Source organism: Opisthocomus hoazin, chromosome 4 (genome assembly GCF_030867145.1).
Source record: "Opisthocomus hoazin isolate bOpiHoa1 chromosome 4, bOpiHoa1.hap1, whole genome shotgun sequence".
In the NCBI taxonomy this organism is placed as follows: Eukaryota; Metazoa; Chordata; class Aves; order Opisthocomiformes; family Opisthocomidae; genus Opisthocomus; species Opisthocomus hoazin.
Window position 1 is genome coordinate 72669309 of NC_134417.1, and position 27634 is coordinate 72696942.

General features: G+C 35.9%; 1 protein-coding gene across 1 annotated transcript in view; it reads left to right on the forward strand.

Annotated features, from left to right (window-relative positions):
• Positions 1 to 27634, forward strand: part of MALRD1 (MAM and LDL receptor class A domain containing 1) — a 285631-nt gene that overhangs the window by 118886 nt on the left and 139111 nt on the right. Inside the window, exons 24-26 of the mRNA XM_009937935.2 lie at positions 956 to 1203; positions 7029 to 7314; positions 27116 to 27361. Coding sequence (XP_009936237.2) covers positions 956 to 1203; positions 7029 to 7314; positions 27116 to 27361 — 780 coding nt within the window. The remainder of the gene's footprint in view (positions 1 to 955; positions 1204 to 7028; positions 7315 to 27115; positions 27362 to 27634) is intronic.

Genomic DNA, 27634 nt, shown 5'->3' on the forward strand with positions numbered 1-27634 from the left:
TCCAGCACTAATAGTAAGAATATTCAGGGCACTGTTGAAAGTCTCTTGAAGGCTCTGCTGAAATTCCAACTTATTTCAGAAAGTTTAGTCTTAGTTGGTAATCATTATAATGAAGTTATAGCTGCACAGAGGGAAAAATATACACAGCTTAAACTTCTGGAGTGATGTAGTTGACTGAACCTTAATTTACATGGACAGTTGATTCACCATGCTGGCTGTTTTTGCATTCAAGATTGGAAAATCGGTAAAGAGCATGCACATTGTTTCGTACAAAAATCAACCAAAATTATGACAGCTTTCTCTTTTTCGAAGTATTAAATACAATTTAAGGAGAAATTTAGGTAATAATCTACCTTTGCATGTTGGCTAAGAAAATACTTATGTGAGTTCTTCCAGAAACATGCAAAAGTAAACTAACTATGGGTGTGATTCAGCTCAAAGTTAGCACACCTGCATGTATGTTTTACCTACATTTTTCTGTATGGAGGCTGTGTCTTTATGGTGCTCGATACATTCATTTGGATGGGTTTCTCTTCCCTAAATATGGACATTTGTTATTGTTATCACATGACGTTAACATTCCAGAGGCCAGTTTTCTGCAGATGTCTTGGATGCCCTGTGGAGGGCACTTGTTGACCTTTGCTTGTAAGACCTTAAAGAGCTATTCAACTTGACCTAAAATAGATTGCTGTATTTGGTTACTTTTATACCAAGGGCTCTGCTGACTATAACGAGACCACAAAGCCCTACCTCATATATATGCAGTTTTTATCCTACCCTATTATTATATCCTAGAACATTAAAAATGTTCTGTTTAATAAGATACATTCATATTTTTTTTTCTATTGAAGTATTATTTTTAATTTTATGGATTTGGGTACTAGGTTGTACTATATGTACTAAATTAACCTCTTGAAAAAAAATCTCTTTTCATGTGTGTGCAAATGTCTTTCAGGTACATCTATTGGACATTGCAATTTTGAGTTTGATCTTTGCAGTTGGATGCAAGATGCAAATGATAATTTTGACTGGAACCTCAGAACTAGCAGTACTACAAAAATAGGCACTGGACCAGCTACTGATCATACATTACAAGAGCCATCTGGTCACTATATTTTTATAAGGAGTTCATTTCTTCATCTGCCAGGACAGAAAGCTAGGATTTCTAGTCCTGTCCTAAGCAGAAGGAATAAAGACTGCAAGGTATGTGGGGGCGTGGTACTAGCAAGAAAGCAGAATTTGATTTCTAGATTGCACCAAGATAATATTCCTGAAATGAATAAACATAATCACTGAAATATTTCTTGAGAAAAAACAAGCACATTCTAGAAGAGTCAGGGCCTGATCTTCTTTCCTTGAAAGCATAAGAAAATACATATCTTGTTGTGGGAGAACAATGATTTCTATAGGTAAATAGATACTCTGGGAGATTCAGATGAAGTTGACAGTGAACACAGTGTCTGTTTTAGAGTATGTCTTATGTGTCACCATCCCTGAGTAGCATACAACTATGTAATGGTTCGTGATTTTATGGAGAAGTTGTGTATAAACACAGTAGCAACTGACTTTCAAAGAGTACAACTGCAAATGGAAGGATGCGTGACAGAAGGCTTTGTCACCAACTGTCCTCTGGGGAATGGAGAAAAGTAAACCTTTATTTTCTGAAACATTACAGGACAGTGATTTGAGCTTGATTGTTTCTCTGAAAACTTAGATTAAGAAATTTTCTAGTTTAGATTTGTTTTTTACAGTCTTTGCTAAAAAAATAGTTTCATAAGACATCTTTCAGAACATATCTGTCAGAATCTGTTAGAGGAACAACATGCTGAAAAAGTGAATTTTCCAGAAAGTTGAACTATGTATGACCTTGAAAATTTGGAAAAATACCATTTCATAGTCTTTAAGTGTCAAGGCAAAAAGAAGTGGTATCTCAGTTTCTAACATCAGTGTCAAACACAAAATGGAAGTTTAAACATTAACAGTTGCCAATAATGTTAATTACTAATAAAATTAGTAATAACTTTAAAATAATAATTAGAAAGAGAGCTAATGAAATACCTATATATATTATTTACATGAATAGGGATATTGTGCATAAATGGAGCTGCTGTGAGAGGGAAAGTGGTATTTTCAGGCTTTGGGAAATTAACAAAGGAAAAGTTACAAAGGCTTCAGAATATTAGCAAGGCAGGAGCAATTTGAGATTTTCAGGGTAAATTTGGGAATGGCTTTCCAAAACTGAAGAAGTGTTCTGGGGGAAAAAATAAAACACCACCTGGTGAAGAGAAAAAGGAGGTATTAATATATAAAGTGATTTCAACATATGATTTGTGATGAAGGATTTAATGTCTCAAGTAGTTAGTTAAGAACCAGAACTTCATCCTAACAGATCAGACAGTCCCTAAAATTATTTTACTCCATCCTGTGAGTTAGTAGAGTTGAAAGAAAGTGTCAGTGCAGAATGGTCTAACTTGTATGCCAGCCTAGAATCTAGGGTAAAGAATTTTGGAACTACTGTGAGTAAAAACAGCATTCAGGCTATTATTTTGCTAATTATTTTGTTATTAACACATGGAGATCTGTCTAGCTTGACAACAGGAATGTTTGTTGGCTATCTAACTATAGCCAGTTAAATAAGCTCAAGATGTCTCTAATGACCTGACCATAAAATAGCCACCTTTCTCTCCAGCATTCGGAGCATCACCACTACTTGATGGCAAACTTAGAATTCTTACTCCATCTGTTTGTTGGAGATCCTGGTCTAGTAAATTACCTGAGATGTGATGTCAGTGTCTTTATATTTATGGAAGATGTAAAATTTTATGGAATTTCTGCCTGAAAACAGGATATATAGTTCTCTTACATTATATTTTTGTCCTCTGTAGTCTCATTTCACAAGTTCACCTTTATACATCTAATAACTAGCACTCTCAAGAGAATAATCTTGGTGAAGAGGAGTCATTTTCAAAAAGCGTTTGAATTGAACTGATTATGTGATCACTGCACTATGTTTAACAAATGAAGGCTGTCTTAGACTCAAATAGACCTAAGCAGTTTTACTGTGTACACAGATGACATCTCTGTTCAAAATGCCCACTCATTTTCCTCTAGGTCCATTTATTTCATACTTACTACTCATGAGGAAATTCAAAACTTGTAAAATTTGTAGAGTTTGTCCGAAACATGGGAAGAGTTCTGCTTATGCTTGAGATATCTAAGCAGTTCATTTGATTGAAATTCTTCTGGCTGAAAACTGTCAATAATCTTCATAGATCAGAAAGTCAGGAAGTCGTAAATGGTTCGATTTTATGATCCAATCAAAACTTGACTAATTTCAGTATGTCAGCAGCAAAACTTAATCTAGCCATTATAAGATATCTTCAAAATTTGAGCCACAATCTCATGTTTTGTAAGTTAATTTTCTATATTGCCTAAAATACTTATATATTAAAAAAAAATTCTGCTCACATGAGCTTGGAGATGTTTGCTTCTTTCTCTAGCATCATATCTGAAAACATCCCTTTCTCAATCTTATCTAGTTTTATGCTTTAAAAATAACTTTACCTCTATTTAACTTCTATGAAGAGTAAAACATGTATGCAAAGAAATGCAGAATAACTGAGAATGACAGGTTAACATCTGAATATTTATGATGTATCACACATTAAATGCAATTAAATGCTTGAAACGTAACTATTAAAAACAATTACTTTTGTCACACTAAATTTTATTTACAAAAACCAGCAGATCTGTGCAACTTCTACAGAAAAAACTCTTACATCCATGATATGGCCTGAAACCGCTGGTCGTATTTATGGTGTTTTATAGTGCATTTTGAAGGTTCTGACCAGTTCTGAAGCTTTTATTTAGGAAACGGACTAATGCAAGTAAAATTTCTGGTAAAGGAAACTGTATGACTGAAAAAAATATTTCAGGACCCAGAGCTTCATCTTAGCAGATCAGACAGTCCCTTAAAACATTTCACTCCTTTCTATGAGCTATTAGAGCAGCAAATGCTGCATCATATATTACAACAGACTTAGTTTGGGATCTTAGGCCCATTCAGATCAATGGGAAATGCATGTTTACATCAGTGGGAAAAGAGTTTTATGCAGAGAAAACAAATATATATCAGCAAGTATAAAGAGAGATACATGAAAAAAAAATGGTATGTTTGTATACAAGACTTTTACAAACCCAGCTGCATTTTCAGAAAGAATAGAAATCCAAGGGAAATATTTTATGTAGAAAGAGAGACTATGCCAAAATAAATCTGGGAAAGAAAACGGAGACTTCTGCATTAAGACATCAGTGATAAATAATTATACTATCAGGAAATGTCAACCCATAAGAAAATAAGGAACTCTATATATACTATTGTGGAGTAACAAAGAAAATGTGTTGAAAATACTTAAAAAAACCTTAAGTACCTTCTTTGGGTTAGTATTCACTGCAAGACACTCTGTAGAGACACCAGCCTGAGAGCTGCTCCTGAGAACAAATGTTAAAGCAGCACTGTTGCAGACTATGGTGCCAAAAGAGTTTTAAACTTAGTAGCAATAAGTAACCGAAAGCATATGACATATATTGGGATTCTGAATTTAAGTATGAAGTCAAAGTATTTTAAGAAAAAATACACAAGATGTTATTAATGGCATAAATTCCTTTGTGGCATGCACAATAGAAGGGACGGGGAGACTGTTTTTTGTTTTTCCAAATATTGTATTTTCTGCATATTTTTGCATAGTACTCTTTCCAATTTTATTTCAGTATCAGAAAATGAGTTACAAACAGAAGCAATTGTTATAATTCTTTTAGAGAAAAGGAGGCTCAGGGGAGACCTTATCGCTCTCTACGACTTCCTGAAATGAGGTTGTATTGAGGTGGATGTCAGTCTCTCCACCAAGTAACAGGCTATAGGACAAGGAGAAATGGCTTTAAGTTGTGCCAAGGGAGGCTTAGATTGGATATTAGGAAAAATTCCTTCACTGATAGAGTTGTAAAGTATCGGAACAGGCTGCCCGGAGAAGTGGTTGAGGCAGCATCCCTGGAGGTATTTAAAAGACGTATAGATGCAGAGCTTAAGGACATGGTTTAGTGGTGGAATTGAGTGTTAGGTTAATGGCTGGACTCGATGATCTTGGTGGTTTCCTCCAACCTAAATGATTCTGTGATTCTATGATAGGATAGACTTGAAAAGATTAAGCAGCCAACTGAAGAATGACAACATCCAGTGAACCTTGGAGAACTAAGACTAGAGAGCTAACCTATGTTCTAGTGTTAAGGAAATAAGCATGGGAATGAATTTTTCATGTGTATTATAATTCAAGCCTGAATAATGTGGAGCCCCAGTCCTGAAAGGACTTGGATACATGCTTAAAATTAAATTTGTGCATAACTGTTGTCAAGATGACATTACTACTATGCAATATATCTAGAAATTATATAGTAGAACAGAAGACTAGTATGTTGACTCCACTGTACAAAATTCTACAGCATATTTCAGATAATGGTATTGCAAATAAATGTGAAGTCCAGAAAGTAATGTTGGGGGCTGGGGGAAGGCAGGATATGAATTCAATGATCATAAAGAAAGGTAAACATACAAAATACAGTCTGGTAGTCTTGAAAAGAACTGTAGCCAGTCAGGAGCAGTGTGGTGGGCAGCTCTATGAAGATATCTGCTGGAATTTAATGACAGTCAGAAAATCAAACAAAATTCAACAGTAGTGAAAAGAAATAGAGATTAATCCTAAAGATGTGAAAATCATTATATAGTTCAAAGATATACACATATATTGAATAGACAAATCTCATTTGAAGAAAGATTTTAAGAGAAAGAGAGTACTTGCAGAACAGGAAATGGGCAAGTGAATACAAATATGTCCATACAAAAAAACTGACATGTAAAAATTATATTTGACTACATCATTGCACAGGAGACATTCTGACAGTGAACATAAAACTTTCAAAAGAATTATAACACAAAGCCCTTTGTGACTTTACTAATCAATAATCAGAGAAAATCAATAAAATAGAAATATGTGGGGGGTTTTTAGATGCTTATTTATGCAAGATGGTAGACTGCAGAAGCCTATGAAATTCTGTAACACCAGGTATACAAAGGGATGTGACTTTACATTTGCATGGGCATCATAATATTCGCTATTATGTTTTTATAGTTATAATAAATGAGTTTTCATTCTTTAGGGCTTGTGCTATGTATTAGACTAGGACGAAATTTGAGCCCTTGTATATTATAGTATGAATTACTTTCTTTCAGGGTCCTACATCACTCTTGGAAATATTCTGATCTTTGTCAGAACCAAGATACTGAACTAGATTAAGTATTAATTTGATCAAACACAAGTATTCCTTTATTGCTCTTGAACTGAAAATAACTGAGTAGTTAATGGTGATGACTCTCCATTTTTTAATGTTCTGTACATACTTGATCTTACTTATGGAGTTCATAATTTGTTTCCCCCATTTTTACTTAAAAAAAAAAATAAAAATCACTATTTCCTAACCCAAGGACCTCTTTTGCTTTATTTTAGCTATTGTTTTGCATTTCTGTGGTCCATGTAGAAGTTTTGCTCCCATATTAGATTAGAGAAGATTTTCTAATCACACACTCTATAATCTAGCACAAACACATTTATAACCAGAACAGTATTCAGTAAACTGAAGTTGCTTCCCATATTGTGAATGGCACTGCTGCATTCCTGTTTCCTTATCAAGTATTTTCATTCTGTGACATTTACTTGCAACAGTTATTCAAAAGAAATGTAAGATCAGCTGTCACGTGATTGTAATGCTGGCTTCCATGTTTGGCTTATCGAGTAGTTAAAATATTTTCACTAGTAAGTCTTTAGGGGTGCGTTTTAATTAATAAGGTTTTGAATCAGTAAAATTAAGGACTTTTCTGAATGGTAGTAATGATGCTCCATTTAATAATTAGGGTAAATACAATAGCAGAACATATCTGAAGTCACTTATTGTATACTTGTTGTTATTCTTGCTTGCAGATACTCTTCTATTACCATATGTATGGAGCTCACATCGGATCACTGGTTGTCTACCAGAGGACTACAGCAAACCTTGAAAAAATTCTCCTTAATCTAACTGGAAACCAGGGAAATTTCTGGCAGCACAAGGCACTGATCCTGGCTGGAGATGGAGATGAAGATTTCCAAGTTGTATTTGAAGGGATAGCTGGAAAAGGTCCCAAAGATGGCATAGCACTTGATGACCTCACATTTTCCAGGGAGTGCTTTCCATCCCAGGAGTTTATACCAGCAGAACCTCCAACAGGTATGTTCCTGCTATTGACAAAGAGTCTATATAAGTCTGGAAAGAATGAATAGCAGCATAGCCTTCATTTCTTTGTCACTTCTTCAGAAGAGAAATAGCTTGCGAAAGATGTGTTGAAATCAACAAGCTTTTAAGTGCTCTTTGAAATCCTAATAAATTTATTTTATGTAATAATTGATTGGGTACTAAATTAACACTTATGAATCTGCAAGACTTGTTGTCCAGCCATGTAGACTTAGACAATATACTGCTTAATTTAGGGGGATTTGTAAAATAAAGAACTAAGAGTAGAACGGAGGCAATATGGATAGATTGCAATAAGACCAGTAGGCTTTAATGCTTTTTTGGATAGTGGGAATTCCTACAGATATAGTTTAGGCACCGTATCCTTCTTCTTCCCATGTGGAGTGGTGCCAGCATGGATGTAATTACTTGCACCATCCTCACTTACTGCACAAGGGAAATAAGACTCAGAGAAATTTTATCAAAAATAATAAAGTTCTGATGGATATGGATCCCATTAACCCCAAGGTGAGATCTGCTCCTGAAAGTACTGATGTTGTTCATTACTAATATTTTCTTGGACACAAATGATGAAGGAGAAACTCTTTCTGACAAAACTGGGCAAATCTCTTTCCTCCATCCACATTTATCAAGAGAGCTACTGAAATGTAACCCTTAAAATGGAATTTAGGAGGTGCATTTTGTTCCTGGACCTACCACAAATGTCCTGCATGGCTGCGGCAAGTCATTTTATCTTACTTCTCTGTCTTTCTGATCAATAAAACAAAGTTAATGTGAAGGACTACTGGTAGAATGGATCATTAATTTATGTGAGCTACTTTGATTTGTTACTGCTGCTGCTGAGTAGCCTTCCCCTTTAGGATATCATTAACCACTGCTCTGGCACTGGGAAATAACACTGATGAGACTACATCAAACCTAAGAAATTACACTGTACTTGGTGCACGAGACAGGCAGGAAAGAAAAGGGAATGTTTTCCAGATATAGCTCTGATAAGTTGCCAGTTACAGCACATAGTATTGGCTTTCTACTTCTGTCAAAACAGTCATGGAAATTTATTGCAAATGAGATTGGTGTTTTTAAGTTCAGCTTTATATGCATGTTACCCCAGGAGGAACACTTGCTGAGATTCCTAATTCTTTATTTTTCATATTTTCAGACTCTATCTTCTTAAAGGTAGATGTAAGTCCCTGTGGCAGTGTTAGAAACTTTAAAAGCTTTCATTTTGATAGTAAAGGATGTTCCAAAGCACTTTTATGATGTGTATAATAAAAAAGCTCCTAAAATCTCAGGAAAAAGCCACCAAAGACAGATTTCTTGGCATAGCTCATCTAAAACTTACTATGTGAAGTTTGTAGATTCACAACACTTTGAGATAATTGTCTAAATTCATCCTTCTAGTGAACCAACTTTTCTATATTAACAATTTTCACTTGTCCTGCAAAAGATCTTACATTAGCCACTGAGGGTTCAAACTCACAGCTACTATTTAGCAGTTGTATCTTTTTGGATCATCACTTGAAATGTGAGCTTAGAAACCTGAATATGAAACCTACTCCTGCCTACAGAAATGTTCTGAACAGTGGCAAAATGCATGCTGGAGACTGTGAAAAATGCTCGGTGGTATAACTTTATAAACTAGAGCCAGCTAGAATGACCATGATGATCAGCTGCAAAAATCTGGACTCCTAGACTTCTCTGCTTGTGGGCAGTGACAAAGGAGAGTTTAATCAAAAGCAAAATACTTATATCCAGTGCTCAAATTGTTTACAGTTTAAGAGGATAAAGAATATCATACAGCAGAGATCTGCTTCTTTCTTGTCTCCATTTAGAGAGAATATCTGCTAAGAAATTGGAAGCGTTTTCTCTCTAAGAGAGAGATTCATAGCTTTCGAGGTCTATTCTCATAACATGAGAATGCAGAATTGATACTGATGCATATATTTCTAGCTGATTAATAGGCTTCCTCTATTATATTTGGACAAATGTTTCATTTTCTCATGACTTGGAAGGAATGTTTCATTCATTTTAGGCACTCAAAATAGCACAGTGAGTGGTAACTGGTAACTGTCATAATGTTTTCCTCCTCTTTACCCAAATGAAGTTTGGTTATTCGGCGTTGTTTTTCACAGTTTCAAGAGCATACTTCGTAATTTTTATGACATACCAATCTACAGTTTGTATTCTGCAAACTGAACAAATCACATAAAAAAAAAAAAAAGGAATCCAATAGAAATCCTTTTTAATGTGTCTTTTTTCAAATCAGGATTCATTGTAATGCACACATCAAGGGAGATCCTCCTGAGTCTTGTGAACAATATCACTGTGTAACACAAGTATACCAAGGTGGTCTGTGCTTGTTATTTCTGCACATAGAGTGCTATTGCCATGGATATAGTATAGGGAATAAATAGAACAGAGTTATTAAATGTTCCTATCTGTGACAGAGACTTTCACTGTTCAGAGGAATTGTTTCCGGACTCTATTTAAACTCTTTGAAGTTCTAAACACCAAAAAACCCCACATAATTCTAGGGGGCTTGTTTTTCTTCTGGACAAGCACACAGTAATACTTAAAGGGTGAAAGAGAGCACTGGACAACTAGAAGAAATCATTTTGAAAGTTAGCATTGTTATTTTCTGTAGACTGACAGCATGCTGTAGACTGTCCTCATGATGCTGCTTAGCAACAACAATGCTGAAGTGGAAAGCCACTGAGAACTGCTTAAAATACTGTGCCTGAGAAACAATAAACATCATTTTAGGCTGGTGCTTATCATCTCTTCACTGTATGAGTAGTAATGTATGGGGCAATATTAGGTTTTGTTTCTGTCTTTCAATGGTACTGTGTGCAGGAAGATACCAAGACAGTTTTGTTCTAACAGTGCTATTTAGGCCTGTTGCTGTGTCTCTGCAGTGTGGTCAGATTCTCAAGATAGACTCTGCCCTGTGTAAGGGGCTGCCTATATCCACATCACCCAGGAATAACCCCTGGCCACACTGAACCCTGGAAAGTTTCAGTTCCATCCTTGTTTCCTCTGAAATAACTTAGACCTTCCTAAGGACCTGGCAAGCTGGCAGGATTGCATAGGTCAGGGAGCATATTTTCCCCACACTTCACCAGTCTTTCACTCCAGTTACATTTTAAAGTTGCAGAGACAGCTATTTTCTCTAGGCTTTTCCCAAAAGAAGGAAGTTAACAGTTTTCAAAGTATTGGCCTTTCCAGGAGGCACTCACACCCTCTTCTTCTTCATGCAACAACCATAATTTCCAAGGGACTTGTGTGATCCCCCCAAGCATGCTCACAGATTAAGATACTGTCCGACTATGCCCACGAAATGTGAGACCATTGACAAGAGTCACAATTTATGCTTATATTTTTTTACAAAAAAGACTTCATGGATTTGACAACTACTTCCGTGATCCCCAAATTTGCTTGTGCTCTCTCTCCTTTCCTTCCCTCTTGAAGTGTGGTTACTGACTATCAAGATGGCAGATCCCTCCATCAGAGTTTCTGCTCATGTCTCTCTACCACTTACCTGGGAATACAACAGCTACCAAGGGCTACCTGATCAGATTAGCAGGCTGCAATGGAGAAAATTTATTCCCAGACACAAGAGAAACGGTGGTTGTTGACTTCACTTTTGTAGAGAAGACAGTTGTTGTTTCCAGCAAATTAAAAGAGATTCACTGAAGTGTTACACCTGTCTCTAAGAACATGGGAATATTCACAGGTGATCACATCATGGTCCATTTCACTTGATATCTTGTCTCCAGTGGTGTCAATGAGATGCTGAGCAAGAGCCAGAAAAGGACAGGCATATATGATTATTCCTCCTGATGTTCCTAATATATCCTTTTTAGGAGACCTTTTGAACTGAATGTGGTTTTGCATATGTAGTAAATCTTAATGTATTTGCCTTCTGTACGGTGTCTAGTTTCCCTGGGAACACATTCAGAAGTTTAGCCCCCTCCTCATTTTCGGCAGCAAGTTGTACAGGTCTGCCAAAGGAGAAAGCAGCTCTGTTTTCATCCTGTCTCCTGGCTGATAATGTCTTTTACTGAAAATGGTGGTGAATAACAGACAAACCCACCTACTCCGTATTGATTTCTATGCGATCATCATCCTCAAGCAACATTACACACTGAAGAAGATCCAACTTCTTTCCTTCATGGAAGCTATTCCACATGTTTTCGTTTCTCTGATTTTTTAAAACATCTTCTGCACTCTTTTTGAGATTATAAGACCAGGTCTGTGTAGAGTATTTAGGAAATGAGTAAATAATGGTATGATCTTGCAGCAAAAGGATTATTTTCCTCTTTGCTCTCTTTCCTAATAAATCCTAAAGTTTTATTTGCTCTGAGCTTTGTGAGCATTGGGCTGATGTGTTCCTGAAGCTATCTGCAGTACTCTGCTGTGTCACTCCTTAGTAGTGGTAGTTATTGCAGCTCATGACCCATGTGTGCAGACAGGTTGTGGTGTTCTGTGTAACTCAGTCAACACTGCGTTTCATTGCCCATCACTCAGGATGAAACTCCTTTGCATAACAGTGGCTGTTTAACTCCACTGTAGTTGTATAGGATACCTGACACACCTGCTTGGGGTTGGCAACTACGTTACTGCGAGTATAGGAGAGTCCAATGCCCTGCAATGGCGGCTGATGTCAGGAAGGCTGCCCAGTGTACAACAAGACTGGGTGCTGTCACTTTAAGTAACTTCATTTTCACAAAATACTTTTCCTATCGTTCATAGTTATTTCTAACTCCTATCACCTTGAATAATTTCATATCACTAATGGAGCTTCTTAACTCATTACTCATGCACTTCTCTGGTCTTTTATGAGTAAGCATTAAAGAATACAGTCTTGCTATTATTTTTTGGTTAGTTGGTAGGGTTTTTTGTTTGTTTTGGCTATTGGGGTTTTTTTCAGACTGTTTTTTGAATCATTTTCACACAAATGTCTAATTCACAAAAAAGAATTAAAATGTGTAGAATTCAGAAATGTAGCTAAAATTAAAATACGTAAAGGCAAAGGGACAGAATAGTCAGGAAATCAGATTTGCCAAAATCCTTTCATTGAAATATTACCCAAAACTTTAGAGTGTACTCTAAAGACCAACGGATATTGCTTCTATCACTCTTTTGCAGATGTAATTGTATTTATTAAAATTTACCCACACATAAATAGAAATAACCTTGACAGTTATTCTAATATATAATTACAAGAACAATCACATTTTATGCTTCAATGCATAACGTGATCTCCTACTGAAAAGTGGAAAAAAGATCTCCTTATGAACAGCTAATTGAAAATCAGGGTGTTTACATCTTCCTTTGAAGGAACCAGCATTGACCATTGTCTGAGAGAATAGGACATGTAACAAATCAAGTAGAATGACTAAAACACTTTAAAAGAAGCTCTGGGAAAAAACTCCAACCAAATAAGAACAAAACCGAAACACATAAACAGAAACAAAAGCTAACAACAAGCCAAGCCTATAAAGAGTACTCATAATATCTGATATGCCCCTGAACTTTTGGAGGATAGAATATACCTACATAATTGCCTTTATTGCATACAGTGGGTTGTGAAACTATTTTTTTTTTCTTAATTAGTACCTGGACAGGAACAGACTCACAGATGTATCTAGAATGAAATTCTGTGCAAGTGGCAATTTTCATTTTCACCTCTATAACAGTACGAAAACAGAAGTTCATGGTTATAGTCTCTACTTTTAAAAATAATAAATTGATACATTTAATTTTTTCTCTCTTCTCTCTGGAACAAGATACAATTACTTCATAATTCTCAGAAAAATAGTGGAAATACTGTAGAATAAGTAGATTGATTTAGTAGCTGGACACAAAGCTAATAGTGGTCATGCATACAGCTGACTTGAATTCAACTTCTACATGTATTGTGCAGCTGTTTTGAAGAAAATTATCTTTTTATTGACAGTGAAGAAGACAAAATATATTGCCTGGATTTTCATGTTGTATTTTCTGATCCTATGAACATTTCCCCAGCTAAATTCCAAGGCAGCATTATTATAATCACTGTATTTTATCAATTTATTTGGAAATAACCGCCCTTGGTCCATTTATTTCATTCTACAATTGCTACTTTTTGTTTTTTGGTAGCTAGGACTCTGATTTACCTCCTTTGATTTTTAGCTCTATGCTTACTAGATTGTATGAAGATTTTAAAGATGAAAACAATGTGTCCATTTGCTAAACTAAAAAATTTTCCCATTCACTTACACTAATATAATTTGCAAAAAAATTATAAAAATTTAAAATCACTTGTAATTTTAAAGATACATCGCAGTTAAAAATAATTGTTTTTCAATATTCTCTGAGGATTTAGGATACATTTCTGTCTATAAGTAATTCATAGAATGATAAAATTATAGAATCATAGAATGGTAAGGGTTGGAAGGGACCTTAAAGATGATCTGGTTCCAACAGTCCTGCCATGAGCAGGGACATCTTCCACTAGAATTTTTACAATATTTGTCCATATAATAAAACACAGATAATTTGCAGAAGTTTCTCATAACTTGTTATAACTTTATCTCAAAGAAACAAAATCTTTCCCCATGTATTCCCAGACCTAATACTTTGAATGAGAAATAAAGCTCAAAGACTATTTGGATCAGCAGTCAGAGCAGAGCCTGGATTGGACCCATAGGTGATTACAGCTCTGCAAATTGGATAACAGAACAGGATTAATGTTTTCTAAGGCCCTTGGAGATAGGGCACTGTCAGCACTTGTTTTTCTGTTTCACAAAACAGTTTAACTTCTCCAAAACTTTCCTTAGCTCTTCGGCCTCCCCAGACAGGTTTCTACGAAACATGTCATAAAGCAGACATTCACAGAAGTATCAAGTCAGGAGAAATTAATTTGCAGTGCTGGTAGTTTGAAGTGAGTCGCTGAGCAGCAGGTAAGGGCAGGTGTTTATCTATATGTTCATGATATAAACTGGTGATTCCTTTTGGCAATGTGTAGCTGGAGTATGAGAACAGCTTTTCTAACCAAAGGCAAACTATTCCTAAAAGTGCAAGAGGAATTCTTTACACTGGATTTATAAAGGAGAGCCCTGTTAAAGAGCCTTGCTCTTTTATTTTCTCCATACTGGGAGAACTTAGTAAGAATACTTTTACCATATCTAAGCTTTCCCAGGACTATCAGTGAAAGCGGCATTACTAGCTCAGACCTTTTCTTACGTGTTGCATATGCCATACACAAAGCCTGCCTCTGCCTGGGTGAACTGAGAGCGTAAAAGCTCTAACCATAATTTGAATTGCAAGAACTAGCTAACCAATTACCCTTATTTGAGTGCAATTATTACTTTTCGCTCATACATCTAAAAGTAGAGAAATCATGCTGCAGCACAGGACATTCTCAGAAATATCAAGTGTTTTTACTATTAAGTCAAGTCTTGCACCAGCAGACTGAAAAAAAAGGTATATTTCACAGTATCTAGTCCTATATTGCCTTTAGTGCAGGACACCTTTGCTGGGCATTTGAATCGTCTAGACATGCTGGAACAGAAGTTCCACGTATGGTTAAGACTGCAGGCATAAGTGTGCTTCTTTTCTCTCCCTCTCTAACTGTAGGAAATGAGCTGAACTTGACAGGGCATTTCAGCACATACTTATCAATAGTCTCTTTGGACTGTATTTTACTTTCCTAGTTACAGTGTTTACATTTTCAATATGGTATATATTAGACAAAGAAAAACATTACTTTGCATCAATTATTTGTAAATTTTATTTGAAAGATCAGGTTTGTTCTGTGCTTTCTGTCAAGGAATATTTGAGGCAATTCACTGCACAGATTTGTTTTCATTCTGTGGTTTATTTTGTTCTCAAACTTCTGAACAGAATATGCTTCCCAAGTAGAATGGTATTGTAGCTCTCACAAGATTCTTAACTGTCACAAGATGTGCCTGAATTACTGTTTAGTGGTAGGATAAACAAAGTTCATAAACAAATAAGTGGCAAATAGACTGTTAATTGTCTAAAAAGTAGAAAGCATTCCTGAGTGTGGAAGTACCACACTCTGTTTATGTCTAAAAGTCAGATCACCTCACATGCCTCACACAGGGACAAAAAATTGAGGAAATGGCGGTACAAAAAAATGCTTTTTTGATCTCTGGAAACTTCCAACTCTCCAGAATAAAAGCAAAGGTTGTGCCACCATGTCACCAATAATCGCAGAATTTGTCCTCAGGAAAAAATAATGGGAGGTTATTGACTTGGTTATGAGGGTGCACGTTCTTCACCAGGCATAGCGGAAAGAAATCCTAGCAGGTTTTCCTCCTTTGTTGGACCACAGAGACAATTTGTTGGTGAACTGGAGAGAGTAAAGATTCTTTTCTCCACCTTTCTATTTTAGTAAATGCTTCTTTGTTTGAGGAAAGATCTTCATATTTCTGTGCTGCATTTTTAGGTATCTGAGTGAAAAATAAAGTTGGGGGTAGGGGAGAGAGAAATAAAGTCAGCTTAGTGTGCATAAAGAATCTTTCAGTAAAATAATCTAAGCCTTGAAATATTTAGAGTGGGATTCTGCTGCAAGTCAAGACTCAGATCAGATGTCATGTACGTGTAGGTGTCCTCAAGATGTGTCAGGTATCTAAATTCCATTCTAAATTCTAAATTCCAATGACAATGTACTATATTGCTCTTTTGCTGCCCAGCCACTTGACACAACTGAATTGCACACATAAAGGCACCTATTGTTGCCTGTGGTGTAGTAGGGTGTCTAAGAAATCCCCAGTGTTTACATGTCTGTAACACAGGATATACAGAAAGTATATGTGCTTCAGGGGTAGCAGCTGGTGACAAGGAAGGATGTCTCTCGCATTTTGAGATGCTTTGTGTATGGGCAACCAAATAAAAATCTAGGTTCTATTTATCATAACGTGATCATTCTTTGAAGTCCAACAATTGTACCAACCACACCACCATCAGTTTTAATGGCAACTTAGACACTTAGCTTGGCTACATATAAACATAAAGGTCTCTCTGTGAGCTGAATGCCATCTGTTTTTATTTTAGAACTCTTTTTGACATAGACAAGTGATTTGCAGTTAGGTGACAGCCTCAGAGTTCTGGAAGATACCAAGTATTTCCCGTAACACTGGTGCAGTATCTCATCTATGAGATGTGACACACACTCCTTTAACCATAGGCTAAGAAATTGCTGCAGGATGATGGTGCATGGTGTCCTCTCCCTAAGACATCTGCTTCTGGGCATGTTCAGTGCCTGCGATCTGCCACTCTCAGTGGCTCTGTTAGCATTTCTCTTTTGCATGCATCTTACTGAGATGAGATTTTGTCTTCATTAGATCCTTCTGTTCTATTCTAAATCTACTCCCTTTGAAATCCTCTTGCTTCTTTCATCTGCTTTCACAAGGTGTCACCTCAGGACCTCAGCCTCTCCTTTTGTTGTCTCGACTCAGACTGGGTCATTTCCATTTTTTACATATGGAACTGCAGTAAAACTATCGCACACCTCGATACCACAGGTATTCAAGACTGATGCATTAAGGAGACACTAATTTAGATTCAAGACATTAGACTCACTTTGAATTGTCTCTGACAGGTAATACTACGGAAAATAATGCCTCCAGCATTACTGTGCAAAGGTTTCACAGCAGAGATGGAAGGTGATAGCTGATACCAGGTCAGCTTCAGAAGAAAACTTAAATGGTCAGAATATTGCCTTCAAAATACTAGAAATTAAGAGACTAAAAATAATTCAGAGCATTTACAGGAGCAGGCCTTCAAATATGGTTTCTTGTTTAGTCTGTGTTTAATTCGAAGTTCATTTTTTTTACAGACTTTAGTGTAATTGAACTAATAATATTCTGTGTGCTTTATCCACCACTGCCATTTTCTACAGACACCTAGTACAAGATTTTTATCTTGATGAAAGTGTTTAGGAATTCGCTGCACAAAGCTTTATATATGTCATCTTTAATTTGATACTACTACAGATCAACTTGAGGATATGTAAAGCATCATTCACATATTTTGTCACAGACTAGAATGTGCCTTGTTTGACAGAAAGTTTTCCGAACTAATTTTTGTACTAAATGTCATTCCATAAAGCTGCATTAAGTTACAAGGTGGTCTGCTAGCACAATAGCCAAATGTCTGTCTTCTAAGACGTAGTTTGTCACAAAGCAGAAATGCCATGGGAAAAGTCGTTCTCATGATTTTGTCACAGCAATAGATATAAAAATATTTTTCTGTATTTTGAGGTTGTCTAGTGTTGTGTGACTAGGCTTCAGAAGAAGATTAGTGTAAGAAAGTATTTAGCTTCTGTTGGGCTTTGAGATGAAGGTTTGGGCCAGGTAAATATGTGGGTTTTTTGAGTAGTAATGGGGTTTGAGTTTCAGGTCTGTTTTGTACTTTCTTCTGTGTTTCCCTTAGCTTCCTTTCCAAAGAGGAAAGCTGAATGGCAGAACTTGCATACAAATCACTGTATCTGAATTGGTCGTGAATAAATTTAGGCTAGATGCAAACAGGGTACCTTATCTGAAAACTGAAAAATAGCCTTTCGGTAGCAGCAACAGAGAAAGTTACTTCGTATATTGAAGGCAGAGGAATTTCTTGAGGTTGTTGCATTTCATAAAAGTCAACTAGACCTAGTGATTCGAGCAATTTCCCTTAAAACTCAGGTTCCTATAAAGTGGGATAAAATAATTTCATCAGGGCTCTCTTTCCAACCATAAATGTTTCTGCTGTTTCCTTGTTCAGTCGGTCACTTGCTAAGCTTATGTACTTCTATTTGCTTATCTCAGAGTGCTGCTAAATGTGAACACAGATTGAATTGAGGTACAGCTAATAAAGCTATTATTGATTTGGTAAATGAATGATTGTGCTGGATTTGCCTAATGTTAAATGAAATTAATCAGTAGTAAATGCCTTTGTCTTAATCGTTCATACTGGCTGGAAAAAAAATAAGGAACAGAATTAATTGATCACATTAGGAGACATTAACAGTATAAGTGACATTAGACCATATTGGTTGCAAATGCTATTGTTCTTACCGCAGAATCTCACCTCAAACCACTTATACTAATCTTCTAGGTATACTTTTCATCTTTTGCTTTCATTGTCTGAGAACAAACTTGACTGTAACACAGAGGAAAGGGAAAAGCTGACCATATTAGAAGCTATGTCTCTTTGAGATACTGAGTGATTAAAGGGTTTGTTGGTATCTTTCTCTTCCATCAAGCATAATGCTTTTTTTCATTTTCCTGTTGACATTTCCTGTGGAGGCTCAAAGTTGTATGGAAGGCTGTTCAAGACGTCAATAAAATCTTTTAATCTTCTTGTCCTCTTCAGCTCACTGTAGCATTCTGTCTAATATAGATAGAAAGTTTTGTAATATCATATGGTAAATACAGTAATCCTGAAACTTATTCCTTCTGAGCAATGAGAGATGAAGGATTCATAGGGGCCATGAGATTTAATTTAATCAGTTTTGGGCTTTTTTAGTTTCTCCTACACCTGACTCTTACTCAAGTATTGCTAAAGAGTTTAAACACAGCTGTGTTTAAATGCTGTAATAGTTCATAGAAATTCTGCGCAAATTGTTTTTCTTGAAGCTCTTTCAGACTTTCATCCTATCTGCACATAACTGAGAGTGTTTCAGAGCAGTTTCCTTCATAAATTACATTTATATTGCTGAATATTAATACTGATTCAAGGGAATAAATTGACATTGACAAGACGTCAAGAGTAGAGATCCCTAACTGATAACAGATATACATCTTTTGTTATCTTCCCTTTTGAATAGCGAACAGTTTTCTGTCAATTTAAAGTCATTCCTGGACCACATCATAGTGTCTAACTTGTCAAAGAAAATGCCAGTTCCTGAAGAAACATCTGAGGTCTTGTAGACATATAATACAATCACTCAGTGATTATTTTGTAGTTACTGCTTAATCTATGTCTTTTTTCACACCTTTGTTTGCCATAGAAGGGGGTTTCTAGAAGTGTTTTGGTTTAAACTTCCAGCTGCGGAACAAGCCTTTCTCAAGTTCTGGGCTTCCATGTCCACTGCCATCTCTGACCTAGGTTAGATCTGACCAGGAAGCTGTCCTGCCTTCTGGTCTCGGAGTCAAAGCTATGACTGTAAATGAGAGCTGGTTGGTCAGGGTTCGAGTGGGTTTTGAGAGAAGAATTTTTCACCTGTCACATTTACTGAGCAGAATCTGTCAGCTCTGGCAAGTTGTATAAAAGAGATTTATCACTGTGCTGCAGCTCCCCCTCCCACCATATGCTTTAGGTAACAACGTGGAGCGTGGTGGAGAATGTGAAAGGAACACATATTCCAGTGCAGCCTGTGAAGATCTCTCCTCATTCAACCTGAGTTACAGCATCATCAAATGCTTTTAGTTCACTCTCTACCCAGCTTTCCTTAGGTCTCATTATAGAAATTCCCTTCTGACATACCTCAGCTATTCAGAGTTTGTGCACCCCATTTCTCGTGCTCAAACTATCCCAATTTATGGGTTTTTGCTTTAGTTCAAGCCATGTTTTAGATTCAACCTGCAGATTTTTCTCCCATCAGAAACACAAGCAGTGAAACCACTGAGCAGAATCTGCACTAGGCACCAGGAAATGCAAATACCATACCTTCTTCCAGCCTTCAAACAATCAGACAGTGACTGGATTATGAAACTGCAGGTCACAATTAATCCACTTCGGGGTCTAAGGTAGAGGTGTCATCAGCTATGCGTAAATCTAAGCTTCAATAAAAGCACTATAATATTTAGCTGCTCAAGCAAGGTTTCAGAGTAGAGTTATACAACGCATTTTAGGTGAGCTGTTGAATTGTACTTCTAAAGGGCATGCTGCAACTTGGAATCAAGCCTAGAGATCTTCAGAAGACAACTTGACTGCCTTTCGATCTGCTGGGCCAAGATATACTCACATGGCACAGGGTCTGTATGCCTTCTGTGGTGGAGAAAGTTGGAGGTGCAAGACTGGGTTTAAACCTCTTGACCTAAAAATGCATACTGCAACTAAAAGTCACATATGAAAGGGAAAAAAAAAGATTTTTGAAAATGTTTGTAATATTTTTAAGATGGTGGATTTCATACCTAAATAACTTTTCTCCTTTCTGTGTCTTTGCTAAGGAGTCCAGGCAGTGAATATTTAGGTTTAATTTGTTTGAGCCTGAACAATACAAACCAAAATTTTGTTTCATTTCATTTATTTAGAGTGAACTTAGGTGAGTGAGTTAAGTTTTTCAGTTTAGTTAGTATTTAATATTTCTCACTGTAGTAAATGCATATGAGGAGTACTACCATTACAAAAAAAAGCTTTGCTTAAAAGCTAGATGTGGATCCTTTTTTGTCTTAGTACTTCTTCGTCCACCCTCAAGAAGATAGGTTCTAAATTTCAGCCTGGCTTTGGAAAGGGAAGATTGCGTAGAAGAGTTGACATATCCCTGTTACAATTATCTGTATGTTCTGCTACAGCAGTTTTCCTTGTCTGTCCATTTCTTCAGGTTGGAGACTTAAACCATCTGAGTAACACCGGAATAATCATTATAACATATGATGTACCTTGTTTTGGTTTTCTGACAGGGAACAAAACAGTCTTAATGCTATTGCAATAGAAGGAGTATCTGTCAACGGATCCAGGTCTAGGTCTCTTCTTATTCACCATGGGGATCCCATCTGCAGAGATTAACTGAGAATTTCCTTTTAAGTTGACCTGCTAGCACGTTTTATAGACTAAATAGGTGTAGAATTACTCAAGCAACATTGAAAAGTATGCATTGTTTCTGTTACTGACAGTATACTGGTACTGTACATATAGTGAAGGAGTTAAAAAGACCTAGTAAGACCTTCTCTAGTCAAAACCCGCTTTTCAATTTCTTTTGACTGAATGCACATTAGCATGCACTTAAGCACTTGAGACTGAAGCTTTTATTCTTTATAATACTCTTTTTAGAGTTTCCCTGCCATGACTATAGTATGTACAATACACTCAGTATGAAGAGGCACGGAGTGCCCATCTTGCCTTCAGCTACCTTTATTCTTGAGAATTTTTGTTCACCTTAAATACAGCAAAGCACAAAGTTAGAGCACACTGAATGTGTCACAGGTTGGGTATGTCTTAAAGTGTGTTGAATGACTGATAAATGACCATCCTTTTCTAAAGAGAAATGGTGATGTACCAGCAAATGGAACCAGGAAGGTACTTCAGTGCTGTCATGGATAGAGAAAATAATATTGAGCAGTGATAAGATACCTTGCTGTTTATAGTTTTGATTCTTAATGATTCTGAGGACGAATATTATTGGATTTGATTACTGGAAAGGAATTCTCTTCTGTCTGTATGTGGAAATGGACAAGATAAGAAATCAACTGAGGAAGTTGTGGTTGTTGGAGAAGCCTTCATCAGCTCTTCATCATGGCAGAAACTTAAAAGGTTAACAGTTTCTTCTCAAAGTCCGTTTTGCAAAAGAACTCAAGCTGTTGTTTTTTAAATTTTGGATTGCTCAGAATGAAAATCAATATGTCAAGGTACTCGAGAGGCTTACTAAACCAAAAATTCAAATGTTTGTACTCAATCTTAGAAAAAACAGACTACATACAAAGAAAGAGCTGATAATATATAGTAGTTCTTAAGTCATCTTTTTTTCCCAACACTTCAAATTCTGAAAGTCTTTAAAAATTCTTGTAATTTCCAAACCATTGCTTTTGAAATGACATGCATTTTTCACACTCCTGCGCTGACAAGACATTATTACTATGCATCATCAACTGTGATGAAAGCACTTTACTCTGTGTCCTTGGGTTATACTGGTGAGATATTAGAGGAAAGACGTTCTTGTTAACAATTTTTTTTTTTAAGGACACATAAAATTCAGTCATACAGTAATGTCAGCTCAGAGCAAGAGTGATAATGGAGCAAATGTTGCAGGAAAAACACAGAGATCTAAATTATCTAGAGAGCCTCTGTCCCTGGGATGTCAAACTCAGCCTGCTGATTAATTACTATGGCCTTCATACCAGATTATGGTTCTACAGGAACTCTAGCTTTGATTTAGGAACAGGTATACTTCTAGCTATGTGAATGTAAATAAAATATTTTGAAAATATTTTGAATCAGATCTAACTTTTCAGGCCAATTTGTTGTCTCACAAATGGAGTTTGTTACCCAGTGTGCAATATCCAGTTGTATCCAATTGTTTAACTCTGAGTTTAACTGTCTACACACTGACATGTTATTCTAATACTTCTGAGAAATATAAACTATCCCATGTGTTATATTTGGATTTTGGTTTGGAGAACATAGATGATACCATTAAATATAAGAAGTTTAAGTAGCACAATTTTAACAACTTTCGGAATATCCTTATCACCAATCTACTTCCTTTGGTTCTAAAACGTGAATTAGCTTGCTGGTGAAGTTAAAGCAATGCTGATACAAAATAAGAACTGAAAAAGAAATAAGTTTAAATTACTAGAATTAGATATTAAATGAGTAAAATCATAACTAGTTTCATATCACATACAATCATAGTATTGCAATTTTCTAATGGTTCTGATCTTTTTTATCTTTATCAGTTTAATTATTGTACTTAATTTATTCCCGATAAGCAAAGATATTTAAAGGACCAGCTTCAAGAAAATTGGAATCTCACGGAGAAATCTGAGAGTTTCACCTCTATTTTGTAGCTACTATAGGCATGGACAAACATTTAGTTTATCAGTTATAAACTGTCATGATTATACAAGTAAATTAAGGTCCCCAACTGCACTTTGATTTTTAAAGCCAAAAGACACTACTGTTAACATGTAATTCAGCCTCCAGTGTAATGCTAACCGCGTTTTCATCTAGAGTTTTTTTTGATTTATCAAATAATTTTTAGTTAAACTGAAGTGTATCTTGTGGGAAAAATGCAGTCTTCATTTAAAGCCCTTCACTGGTGGAGAATTTATCATAGTCCTTGGTTATCTGTTCAATGCTTAATTACTCAGTCATTTCATTTTAATTTGAATTTCACTAACTTCAGTTTTCCAGCACTGGATCTTGTAATGTTGGGTTTTTTTCTACTGGATTAGAGCTTTCTTCTGTCAGTTTTTGTCTTCTCACAGGTAATTACAGAATGTGATGAATCTGTTTCTTAAGCTTCTCTCTGATAAATTACATTTACTGAGCTTCATTTGGTCACTCATTGTGTGTAATCAGACAATTCCTTAAAGAATCTTTCATGGCTATTCCAAGCAAATATGACACAATTTCTTTTCATCAATAGTGAGTGAAAATGAAATGATTGCATACTCAGATATGAGTACAAATACCTTTTGAGAACTGGCAATGGATTTTAATGATAATGAGTGGTATTTAAAAAAAAAAAAAAAAGAAAGAATAGCTATTACCTGAATAAATAGAAGGGTGAGGGATAAAAACATTCTGAAACAAAAGGTAACCTAAATACTGTGGAGGAAACAAACAACTGATAAAGAATTTGGGTGGTAAAAAAAATAGCTTCAAGTATAGCATGTTTCTGAACAGAGATGTAGGAAGATCATTTGAAGATCTTAAGACCTTTTAAGTGATAGCGGAAAAAACCCAAGTCTTTCTCAAATATCTCCATCTGCTGAAGTAAAAGAAAAAAACAAATAGAGTTCTGGTGCATCAGCTTATCACATAGTAATGAAGTTAATTTATTTTAGAGGATTTAAAATTTTATTTTATTTTCAGAGAAGAGCTAAACAAGCAATAAAATTATTATTATGATATATATGATAGAGAGTGATATAAAAATCAGCTACTTCATAGAAAAGTCCTATTGCAACACAGCCTACAGTCTCAAAGGTTAAATATTGTTTTCCGCTCTGGAATCACTTATTTGAGAACACAACCATTCTTGACAGAGTTTAAAGTTTACATGAATAACACATGCAGATGTTGTTTCTTAATATGAATGTTTTTTCCTTAATTTATTGCTTTTCTGCCTCAATGCTGCAACCTATATACCATGTTATCTTTATTACTATTCCAAGTTCGTTGATGTAGAAGATAAATCATATTTCAGTTCTGCTAATGAGATTATTTTCTCTCTTTATGTTTGCAGGAATGTGTTTTTTCAAAATACATTTAAGAGAAATACCTTTATAAAATAAAGAGATTAATTCTTGTCCTAATTACATATTTTGAAATATAAATGTTCCATCTGTTGATTTTGCGTAGGGTGTATAGAACAAGGGGATTATTGACTGGTGCAGCTGTTATCCTCTGTTGTGTAAATCCTCCTCATTTCAGAGATTATTGATCTGAAAGACACTAACAGCTCCTCTGGATCCACTGCAGCCTGGTGTGTCTATGCAGTTACCACATAGGGCAAAAGGTCTACCTGCTAATAATCTTTAAGAAACACTACTTTGAGGAAAAAGTTACTGAACCTTGCTAAGCAGAAGTCCTTCTCAATTAAACATCCCTTTTATACCCAGAAGCATGTATATAACAGAGTTTTTGGATTGTTTGGATTGAGAAAAAGCAGGAAGGAAGAGATCTCAAAAAAATCCTTTTCTTGTAGGTTATTGTTTTGGTTTAATTTGGTTTTTACAGTTATAAAGCCTTAGAAATATGCCATTTAAGGAGAAAACATACTATGGATGTACATCCAGAAACAAGTCACGTTACAGACTCAGTTAGACAGTGTAATTCATTACATATGCTTGAAAAGATTCATTCATGCCAGGATTCAAGATGGATTTTTTTGTTTTTCCTCAGAAAACAAAGACTTCCAGTTTTCAACTCCACTTTTTTTTCGATGTGAAATTGGAAGCAATGCTACAAAGGGACATCAAAAGGTTATAGTTATTGCAATTATTGATCGTAATTAACTGTAAGGACAAGTATTTCCAAGCATGGACTTCATCTTGAAATTTCAATTCCTATTTGTTAACAAAATAATTTTTTTGCTTAAATTAGTGCGATTGCTTAGAAGGAAAGTAGGGTTATAATAACTAGCTACTAAACATAGATGTCATTTAAATCAAGAAGCAATTTTATAACAAATTTCTGTAGCCCTTTGGGAAACAACACCAATGACTGAAATTCTGAAACAGGTTGAGAGAGAGGAGAAATTTCTGACAGACTCCAACTGTCTTGCAGTTTCCAGTAATTAGACAATGACTAATACATCAATACAATCACTCCTTTCTTTTGGCCAGGACCATTTTCAGAGATTGTGTACCAATAAAAATCACACTGATGCTTTCATAAACTTGCAACTGTGCACTTCAAACAGGTCTTTGCCTTCTATTCAGAGCCTACTCATTTTCCTTGTCTCCTGCTCTGGAAACCTTTGCCTGATGTTCTTGACTTTCTAAGTCATTGTAAGACTTTTATTCTGCCTTGCTGCTTTCTCTGAGCAACTGTTAAAAGCCAAATCATACACAGTGTTCTAAATCAAATAGGATACCTACTTATATGCTACTAAGAAATCAGGAATTAAAAATTAATAATTTCCCTGGAAAACTTATACAAATATATTTCTATGGTATTCCAATATTTATTTGTATTTTTTTTTAATGAGTTTGGAGAAATTTGTAGTTAAAAAAGAGATGTCAACACTTGCTTTCTTTAGCTAACGTAGTGATTCAAGGCTTGTTTTCACATTACCCAAAGCCTACAGCAAAAGGGTTCAGCAATGATTTTTCACTTATTTTGGGGCATCTGTAATTTAGGGTCTGGCATGAACAAAGTCCTAGGGAGAAGGCTGACCACATATCACCTGAAAACCCCATCTCTTATTTTCTTTTTGTCAATAACTCTGTTATTCCGAGCTCTTAGTAAAATCCAGTCTTCTGTGAATTTCATTTAGCTCCATCAGGTCCTCCTTTAAATTAAACTAGTGGCAATGGAAACATGTTTTTAGCACCATGTGATTTTCAGTATGAATTGACTTACATTCTTCCCATACTTGTAAAACTTTCATGCATATGCATATTGTAATTTTATGTCTGATGAGCTAATATAATGATGCTCCTATTTTTAAATAAAATTATATTTGTGAATTTGTTTTTGGCAGAGCAGAATGAAAGAACCAAATAGGGAGGGTCTATTTCAGAATTTTCTGTCTCCCTGATTAGAGAGTGTACTGAAGGGGCTGCTTTTTATCCAGAGCCCTGCAGAAACAGATCTGAAATGAAAACATGAAGCTTGGAAACGGATCCTGAGAAATGCGTCCTACCATTTTTTAGGCTGTACAATAGCAGAAGTATCGCTCAATAGTGCCAGGAATACTGCACAGAAAGCACAGCATCACCCCACTGAACTCGTCTAAAAAAAAAAAGACAATCCATTAAAAGGCAAAACTCTGTAGTTAAAATAACAAAGGTTTGTCTTCCAAATTGGGGCTGCTAAACTAAGCTCAACTTTGCAGCTAAAATGAAATGTTTTAATTCTACACCACATGAAAGGAGAATGTCAGCAATTAAGTCGGACTAGAAAGCTTTGTTAGTGAAGGAATGCCTAGCTGGAACATGCCCTCAAAGGCTTTGCAAGGGAATCAGTCATTTATTTAGGCAACTTCTTGACAAAATACAAAAGAAATAAACTGATAATGGATTGGCACTTCAGGGAAACCAAAGGCTTTTAATAAAAGTGCTCCAGACCACCCTCCTCCTCCTAAGCATCAAACTCTCTGAGAAGTAACCTTCCAGTAACCTTGCTAGGCTGCATGGCACTGCGATTCACCAGGACACCTCCATTCTTCTCTTTTCAGGCTCCTGCTCACATGGCTATTGGCAATGTCAGAATGGCAAGTGTTACAGACCAGAACAAAGCTGTGATTTTGAAGATGACTGTGGGGATAATACAGATGAGAGTGAAAGCGGAACTTCCTGCACCTTTGAGAACGGCAGATGTGGCTGGCAAAATTCCCTGGCGGACAGTTTTAACTGGGTGCTAGGGGTCAGCTCGCCTCAAAGTCTTCGACCTCCCAGAGACCACACGCTTGGAAATCAAAATGGTATTTGTCAATTCACAAATGAGTTGTAATTGTCTCCATGGAGCTTCTCATTCCTCCCTTCACAGGGAGGAGGAGACTTCTAACATGTCTAGTCGGGGTGTCATTTTTAATGAATTAAATGTGTAACAACATCAAAATATTAATTACTGTTGTAAAATTACTTTAAATTAGGAAAAATTGATTCTCAGCAGTTTCTGCTATAAGTATTGCTGTATGAGTCAAGCAAGATAATTTGTTCCTTGTCAGGAGAGAGGGATTTGTTCTGACTGCAGC